The 9,478-nt window shown below is 43.0% G+C and overlaps 1 protein-coding gene across 2 annotated transcripts in view; it reads left to right on the forward strand.

The window, feature by feature from the left end:
• Positions 1-9,478, forward strand: part of phldb3 (pleckstrin homology-like domain, family B, member 3) — a 51,648-nt gene continuing 42,170 nt past the window's right edge. The window contains exon 1 of one of the 2 annotated variants that reach the window (XM_063199260.1): positions 1-808. In XM_063199260.1, the coding sequence (XP_063055330.1) occupies positions 802-808 (7 nt within the window). In that variant the 5' untranslated portion in view covers positions 1-801. The remainder of the gene's footprint in view (positions 809-9,478) is intronic. The other variant, XM_063199261.1, reaches the window with a different exon arrangement.

Genomic DNA, 9,478 nt, shown 5'->3' on the forward strand with positions numbered 1-9,478 from the left:
TGTTTAGTTCTAAGCTTGTTTTCCTTTTTCTCACAGTTGAGGCTGTATAGCCTGCCACCCAAAAGTTATCATGTAGAATTGAATGTATCATTCCAGCTGCCTAAGAGGAAATTCCTATGCAGACAGGTTCATCAACTGTCACATTTAGATAATGTGCTTATTATAACTGGTGTTGTTACGACAGTGGCGCACGTTATCTGTCAGTAGGGTGTTTCTGAAGAGCGTCGACCAACAATTCCCAACTGTAGGGTTTCACTATCAAGCGAACGTTGAAGTGTAATTGGAAAGTCAAAGCAAACTGGCAGAGACTGGAGACTGCGAGGCTGATAGGTGAGGACATGAATAGAAACCAACTCGCCTTGTTGAGTTCACACTCGCCACATCGTTTTCACACCACCTAGCCTTTCCCCTTTTCATTCTTGTTCCCCACGCCCCCCTGCCTGCTCGTTCACATGCGTTCCACCTGTTGACATCGACACATTCAACCGTGATCTGTCATATTCTCGGCAGAGCGATAGAACCGAGATGGTTCATTAGACCGCAGAGCGGAGAGACGGGGGTGTGAAGAGAGTTGACGGGACCAGGAAAAGTCCCCGAGCTTCACTTCTAGTCTCATTCTTTCCCGGGAAGCGAAAGCAAGTGGAGAGAGTTAGAGGAGTAGCCTACCGGCGACTTTTTTGTTATCCTGAATTACGCGTGACTTCAACGTAACCTGAGAGGATTTATTTGTGGAGATAAATCAACAGCTCGACTTCGCGAAACAATTGTTGAAGCCAAGGGAGCGGAAGTTTCGGTACAGGTATGAAAGGTACGTAGGTTAGCCTACAGATTGTGTACAGTTCCCTTTTCAATTGATTGCTTTCCATTTCATATCTTAATTGAGAACAGGCTAAACGCTTTGTTGTTAGGTTTGGTCTGTTATACAAGTATATAATGTCATCAGGACCATTGAACATTTCGATACTGGATCTGATAAATGGGTTGCTATCTTAAGATCCACGCGTAATGTATTTAAATAAACAAGGCTGTTTTCTCTCGCACGCTCTCTCGACGTGTTTGTGTGTTGTGGTGTGGTGATGTTTTGCAGTGGAGCGTAACCCTCATGCGTTTACGAGAGATGCCATGGAATGAAACAAGTTTGTAGCAACGCTAGTCAGCTGTTCGTGGAATTCTGGGTTGTTATTCACGGCAACAACTTTTTAACGCGCTCAGCTTATTGCCATTTAGCCGGTAGCAGCCTGTGCGTCTCCGATGAGGGTGAGGGAAAAAATCCCAGCCTATGGTCAGTCAGGAGCCTATATAATGAGGGAATACGGTTCATCATCATAGTAACCTAACCAGGTCCGCAAAACGCATAGCCTACAGGCCTACACAAGAGAGGAAAAAAGTCCCGGGATGTCATTGCGGTCGAGCCTAGGTCCCTCCATCAGCACAATTCCTCTGAGGACGACGCTCAGCCGCTCATGTGATCTAGCTGTTTATAAAGCGTCCATGCGCTTGGCCAACATGGATCTAGATAGGGACGCCAGAGTAGATAAGGTAGAGAATATCATGGGAAACAAGACTGTAGACAAGATACCATAGCACAGGGGTAGGGAGGACTGGCGAGCATGGTTGCTGGCGATACTTCTAAGCTAATTTTAATTTCCTGTACAATGTTGACATTACCACTGAACTCGACGCAAAAAAACTAAAACTTGTGAGCCAGCAATATTCAGTAACAGACCGAAATTACGCGCGCGCGCACACACACACACACACACACACACACACACACACACACACACACACACACACACACTCACACACTCTCTCTCTCACACACACACACACACACACACACACACACACACACACACAGGGGCACTAAGAGGGGGCGAGGTCAGGATGACTCTGGGGGATGTAGTGTATAGTTGTGGTGGGGCCAGAGACGGTCTAAATTAGAATAGAGAATCTTTGGTGGGCCCCCAAAACTATAGTCTTTCATGGGGTCACATTCACCTTGTTTAGCAGCGCCTCTCTCTCCACACACACACACACACACACGCACACACGCGCGCGCTGCCTGCACACACACACATGTTGTTTTGCTTGTTTTGCTATGTTCATCATCGTGGACTTTGGATGTGTGACCTACACTGTAAAAAATATAAATGAAGTCATCATGTTGCTTTGACTGAATTAAGTTGAGTCAACTTAAAGTTGTCTTAAAGAGTCCATTTTAAATGAATTGGAATGATTATTTTTTTGAGTTTTTCACAGACTTTTGCACATTTGTCAAGTGCAAGTGGTAACTCGTATTACTTTATTGTTGTGGGTAATAAGTTAAATCACTATGACAACCATAGTTGTTCAGCAGCAAATCATCAAATCATTTTGTACAGTGTGTGTGTGAGTGTAACATTGATTTTATTTGTTCATTATCAGACAACTTGAAAAAACTCCGGCCCACTGACCATTTCGCTGTTTTGCTTTAATGAACGACGTTTTGGTAGTAGGAGCTAGTACAGTGTTAGTACCGAAACGTCATTCATTACAGCAAAACAGCGAAATGGTCAGTGGGCCGGAGTTTTTTCAAGTTGTCTGCTGATTGACCCATGGGCCACCTCTGACGCACCTGCCAGCTGAGGTGTTCGAAAAAAAAATCCAAGTGTAATTTGTTCATTATCACAATTAGTGTTGCCTGTACACAAACACGACCAGTGTCACCATCTTTTCCCTGCATTCTTCTTGGCTTAAAAAATATTTGTGTGCTCTGCACCCACCATCGTGGACTGTGTTCTGTAAGTTACCTAATTAGGGACAAATTTCTTGTTTGTAGCTCGCTATGAATGACATGATAAGCTGCCAACGACTCAGGGTATCATATTGTTACTTCTCTGCCTTGGCAAGTTCGAAGAAGGGACGGTCATTTTACTGACTAGACTCCATTTAGTCACTAGATGTGCCCCCTGTTACATGTTTAATGGCAATGGCCAATTAATTGTATTAATACTCAAGGTAGTAGATAGTACTATGGTTATTACATTTTTTCAAGGCTATGTAAACAACCCCCAGTGTGTGAGTGCACCTTGGCCCACTGTATGTTCTTGCTTTGTGACTCGTTGTGTGTGTGTGTGTGTGTGTGTGTGTGTGTGTGTGTGTGTGTGTGTGTGTGTGTGTGTGTGTGTGTGTGTGTGTGTGTGTGTGTGTGCGTGCGTGCGTGAACATATACCATTCATTTCTGGAGCACGTTGGACCTTTAACCCAGTGACAGGAGGCTGTGGATAGGGATCTGGGTCATGCATCCAGCTACTGTACAGTTGCTTCCTGGCTGGCTCTCTCCCGCACATGCCACGCTCTCCAGGTCTGACAACAGGGTTGCCAGATTAGCACGTTTCGCATCCAATTTGGCTGTCTAGAACAGTGGTTCTCAACCTTTTTCTTCAGGGACCTATGTTTTTACGATCGTCAGCTTTGGTGACCCAACCGCGCAAGCGCAGGAGGGAGTCACATGATGCCCTCTGTTTCCTGCGAAAACTCATTTTAGTTATTTTATTCCTAAATTCGTCTTTGGTCAAATATTGAATAAATGTTTGATGTAGCACTTACATTTTGTTGCTTCTATGCATATTGCATATATTAGTTAAATGCTTTGTCATTTAATCAACATAGGCTATATATGGTATTTAAAATTAAACCCCTTAAAATCAAGGGGCGACCCATAGGTTGGCTCCCGACCCATAGGTTGGGAACCACTGGTCTAGCAGACCATCTGTGGGGGTTTTGTGTAGATTTTCGCGCATAGATATAAATACAATTCAGTTCAAAGTTGGTTGTGGGGGTGGGGGTATTTTATTGGGCTGGAAATGATCAGTTACATCTGGCAACCCTGCTCTGACAAATAGCACACAGAGCACAGTGTAGAGCCCGGGCAGGCCAGCCATCACCTGTTCCCTCTCCTCAGCCCTCCCGCCTGCCTGTCTGTGCTGACTCTGACAGGCCCCCCCAGTGTTCCTGCACAGACACAGCACATTGGTAAGGTCACAGGGTCACGGGGTCACAGGCACAGTCATGAGCATGGACCAATAATGTACATATTGTTTTCAAGCTGACCAGAACGGTGCCGGTGCTCGTTCCCGGACCAGTCACATTTGGAACTAAAGTGCTTACCTGCGGGCCACCCATGTTCATATGGGGCTTTGAACTGTTCCGCATGTGACGATGTGTTACCTGGATGACATCCATGTTGTTGTTACGCTTTGCAGGAAAAAAAATATTTTTTTCAGTTTGCATCACAAACTAACTTTTTTTTCAGAATGTTTAGGACTACGGTATTAACACGCCAGCAGTTCGAGATTAGTTGCAGGAACAGCTAACAGCACAGTTCTCTGTCTGACTGAATGTGCCTACAGACATGTGGACGAACACACACACACACACACACACACACACACACACACACACACACACTAGGTCGGTCTCTCTCTCTCTCTCATGAGCACACACACACACCACCCTCTCCCTTTCTGTCCACTCTTTGGCATGTAGTCAATCTGACCACTCCAACTTGCTTACTCTTCCTCCCCCACTGAGGTCATTGTGACCCAGGGTCAAGCCAGAGCAGGATCAGGTCACACTGTGAGAAACATATTACACGCCTCATTAGACAACTTGCAGGTACAATAATACCCACTATTGTAGCCCTATTTTACTCTATATAAACCCAAGCTAAATAAATCATTTTGTCTTTGGTTGTACAGGTTACAGGGTCAAAAATGTCTGTAAGTCGAAGGTTGACTTGCTAAGAATGCCAGAAGTTGAAGGTTGAAGAAGCTAGCCTACGCCGTGACCCACGCTCAACCCAGACCAGGAGGTCACACTGAGCAGAGAACCTATTACCGGCACACGCTATCCTGCAACATTATTATTAAGCTTGCAGCTATACTATACAGAATCATTAAATCCATTTTATATATTTAACTCCAATCTAAACAGTTTTTTCTTTGGCTCCTGTACAGGCTAGAGGGTCATAAATCATTTTCCTCCCGTCCCAAGTGGAAGGTTGAAAAAGCTACGCTACGTAGTTTTGCGTCTACACTCTGTCACCCCTTTACTGTGTTGCAGTGTGCACGGTTTAGGTGGTATGAGAAGGTTTTGATGGTGGTAGGAAGACGCTAAATACTGTGAGGCGGTATGAGAAGGATTCAGAGTATGAAACAATGAAACTGGTTTGCACTTTACAAAAGACCATAGGGCAGCCTGCAAGGTCTGTGAGTGTAGTAGGAATGGGAAAACGTGACAGCCCAAGCTCATCTATCTTTAAGCATATGCACGTGTTATTAATAGAACATATGAACATGCTTGTTTTCTGGAGTGTTTTACTAGCCTGCATGAAATGTATAGTCTAGGCTCACACCATAGTCAAAGCTGCAGAAGCAATAATTGTCACTCAGCGTGCCTTGTCATTGTGCTAAGCACATGCCAATGAGTCAATACTAAGATTCAAAACTAGAGCCAGCCCAGATTCATGGCCCCGCTACAATTATCCCCTTTGGTGCGACGCTAGACCAACCTACTGGGCAAAAATCACATTCTGTCAGTCTACTTTACTAGGCTAGCATGTTGCTGCTTTAGTCTTTCATAGCAAGCAGTTAGCATGAGGTGCTAACAATTGGCCCGAAACGACACCAGGTCCAGTATTGGTATCATATAATGCATCATAATTATAGTCTGTAGACGTTGTTGGATGGGTTTCAGGTATTAAAAGGGCTGTGTTGCAAGTGCCCGAGACAGAGCACGTCTTTGTCTTGCGTTATAGACTAAACCTGTTTGTGATGGGACACAGTGGTGTTTAGAGAGCCAGCACGTATGCTGCCTGGTATGTTTCCATCAGTATGTATTTGCTGTGTGTGTGTGTGTGTGTGTGTGTGTGTGTGTGTGGGTGTGGGTGTGGGAGGGAGGGGGGGGGGGGGTATATGTTATGTGTGGTGGGCAGAGTTATCAAATAGGAGACGTACTGACAGTATGTCTCAGACATGCATGGGAGAATCACCAGTGCTGATAGCTGTGTTTAATACATGGTCTGCATTCCTGACTCCCGTCCCGTGCCTTGTTGCAAGAATGTGGTGTAATACTCGACATCCTGTACCATTAGTGTGTGGACTGCTTAAAATATGCCACGCTTTAAAACTTGGCAATCTACACTGATACCAATGGCATTCCTGAATGAAGGGGAAAACATGGAGTGGATGCTTGACATGTTTCTAGTGATTAAAAGTCTTTTTTTTTCATTACATTTAATTGACACTTTTAGCCAAAGCGACTTACAAACAGCTCACATTTTGTGGGGATACAGTGAGTATTAGAGTCTCCATGACCTTGGTGCATGAATGTAATAAAGAGATTATGTATACTGACATGTTTTACAGATTGATTCCTTGAAGAATTTGCACTTCACCTTGGTCATGAATAGTCTTAGTGAAAAGCAGCACTACATAGAATCTTTTAACATTCAGCAGATAAGAGTGCACAAATGAAGCTAGTGAAGCAAGCATGGATGTATTACAGTGATAAAAATTGGGATGTGGAGTGTGTTGTATATTATACAGTATATGTGTGTATGCATTAGGATGCATCAGATGCCCCCTATGAAAAGATATTTCCTTGGCCCTACAGTAAAAATGTTCTACACCCAGTAAAAACACAACACACTGTGTAAAATATTTTGAAATTTGGATGAAGTCTACCGGGGCCACCAGCCCCATGAAAATAGAAAATAATGGTGATAGTCAGAATCTTGGAATAGAAATGGACATTTTGCTGCATAAAGCTACCCAATAAAAAACATATTGTCTCAGCTCTGTGATAAAAATGTTCTATGCACAGTAAAATCACTCTGTGTAAAATATGTTGAAATTTAGATGAATTCTACCGGGTCCACCAGGCCCATGAAAATACAAAATAATGGTGATAGTGATGGGCAACCTGGATTCCAAAGCTGAAGTCCAGTGCCACATATTCCAAATTACATACCTAGTTTTACCTTTCCAGTTAGGGCAATTGGACAGGTAAAACCAGGTAATTTGAAATCTGTGGCACTGGATTGTGGCTTTTGAATCTAGGTTTGCCATTGTCTTAAAACAGAGGTGGACAAACCGCGTGACACATTTGCCCCAGCCAATATAATGAACCAGCTGAGCCTAATTACCACTTAAGCCAGGTTGATGAGGTAATTAGTGAGATCACCTGTATTGGGAGCACAAACAGAAGGAATATCTAAGCAGGTTGTGTATTCAGTTGATCCACTTACACAGACTTCAGTCTCAGGACAGACTGATGGTCAAACTGCTATATTTAGGCAAATTTGCTCTTTTGCAACACAATATCAATTCCTTGCTGCCTTGGACCACTGCTAGTATCAAGCAAGAGATTGCAAAGCTGCATGACTGTTATATTTGTGTGTTTCACCTGTGGGCCTACAATTCATGGAGGAACATCTGTACCAAAGCTGTGAATGTTCCTTGGAATGCCTAGGCTACAAAGCAGTCAATACAACTGTATTGAAGAGTGCCATTACTTCTTTATCCCATCGCCTGTGGTAGTATTTCACTTTACTCCATCAGATGAGTACCTTAACTTACCTGAACTACTCTGGACCTGGTGATACCCATGACATACCTAGAAGCCACTTAAGTACAGGTTTTGGGAAGCCACTCTTTCCAACATCACATACAGTTTTATTGTATGTACTCTATTGAACTACTGCAGGGATTTCTTAAAAAAAAAAAACACACAAGTCATTCCAAGGAGCATTCACAGCTTTAGTACAGATGCTCCACCAGGTATTAACAGCTACCTGTACAATCCTGTAGGCCCACAGGTGAAGCACACAAAAGTCATACAACTTCGCAATCTCTTGCTTGATAGCTGGTTCATTATATTGGCTATATTTGGTATATGTGGCACTGGACTTTGGAATCCAGGTTGCCCATCACTATCACCATTGTTTTGTATTTTCATGGGCCTGGTGGACCCAGTAGAATTAATCTAAATTTCAACACATTTTCCACAGAGTGATTTTACTGTGCATAGAACATTTTTTTTATCACACAGCTGAGGCAATATATTTTTATTGGGTAGCTTTATGCACCAAAATGTCCATTTCTATTCAGGGCTGGACTGGGCGATAAATAGGGCCCGGGCACTTTTGGATTTAAGGAGATTATTAGTGCCGGAGAACTGACTCACCGGTGGGCCCCGCACCCTCATGGGCCCCTATTTTCAGTAATGTAAAAAAAAAAAAATGGGGGCCCACGAGGGTGTGGGGCTCACCGGGAAATGCCCGCCATGCCAGATGGCCAGTCCAGCCCTGTTTCTATCCAAGATTTTGACTGTCACCATTATTTTCTATTTTTATGGGGCTGGTGGCCCCAGTAGACTTCATCCAAATTTCAAAATATCTTACACAGAGTGATTTTACTGTGCATAGAACATTTTTATCACAGAGCTGAGACAATATGTTTTTTTATTGGGTAGCTTTATGCAGCAAAATGTCCATTTCTATTCCAAGATTCTGACTATCACCATTATTTTCTATTTTCATGGGGCTGGTGGCCCCGGTAGACTTCATCCAAATTTCAAAATATTTTACACTGTGTGTTTTTACTGGGTGTAGAACATTTTTACTATAGGGCCAAGGCGATATCTTTTCATAGGGGGCAACTGATGCACCCTAGTATGCATATACATATTTGGGCAGAAATATGATCTGTGTGGCTGCCAATGTGTGTGTTTTAGACTGATTACATCTCAAATTTGATCTTTACATGAAAGTTTACTGAGTAATAAACAAACATTTTCTAGTATGGTCCAAGTGCAGTCATTTTTGTAGCTAAAATGGCTATTTTTGGTCATTCAAAATGGCGGACCATGGAGAAGATCCCCCTTTTCATGTATGAAAAGTGCAATTTTTCCAGTCATAATGAATGCTTAGAATTTGATGCTAGTGGTAAGTATTCATGAAAAAGGTAACATTAGTGAAAGGGCAGCATGAATTCTGGAAATAAACAACTAGAAATCTCACACAGTGTCCCTTTAAGATAGAAATCTAAATGACAAAAAAACAAAAACAAACATTCAGCAAATATATATGATATTGTAAGAAATTTTAGGACATAATTCGATGTTGTTGGCCTAAATAGATCAAGTTTCAGATGAAGTTTTATGACCCTACCTTACCCTGTTTGCTTTGCATCGACCCGCCATAAAGCATTGTGAAGGTACAATCAGTGGCATGTTTATTTATTTACGGCTTGGCCGGCTGTATCTATTTCAGCTGCCACCGGACACCATGCATCTTTATTTTTAAAGCCTGTTTTCCCAGATGCCACCACATATGCCATTGATAAGTTGCATGTAATTGTTATGGGGCGTGTTTGTTACTGGGTGGGCGGGAGGGTGTTTGGTTTTGAGCGGAGGCAGAGAGAGTAGAGAGAGA

This window comes from Engraulis encrasicolus, chromosome 5 (genome assembly GCF_034702125.1).
Source record: "Engraulis encrasicolus isolate BLACKSEA-1 chromosome 5, IST_EnEncr_1.0, whole genome shotgun sequence".
NCBI classification, from domain to species: domain Eukaryota; kingdom Metazoa; phylum Chordata; class Actinopteri; order Clupeiformes; family Engraulidae; genus Engraulis; species Engraulis encrasicolus.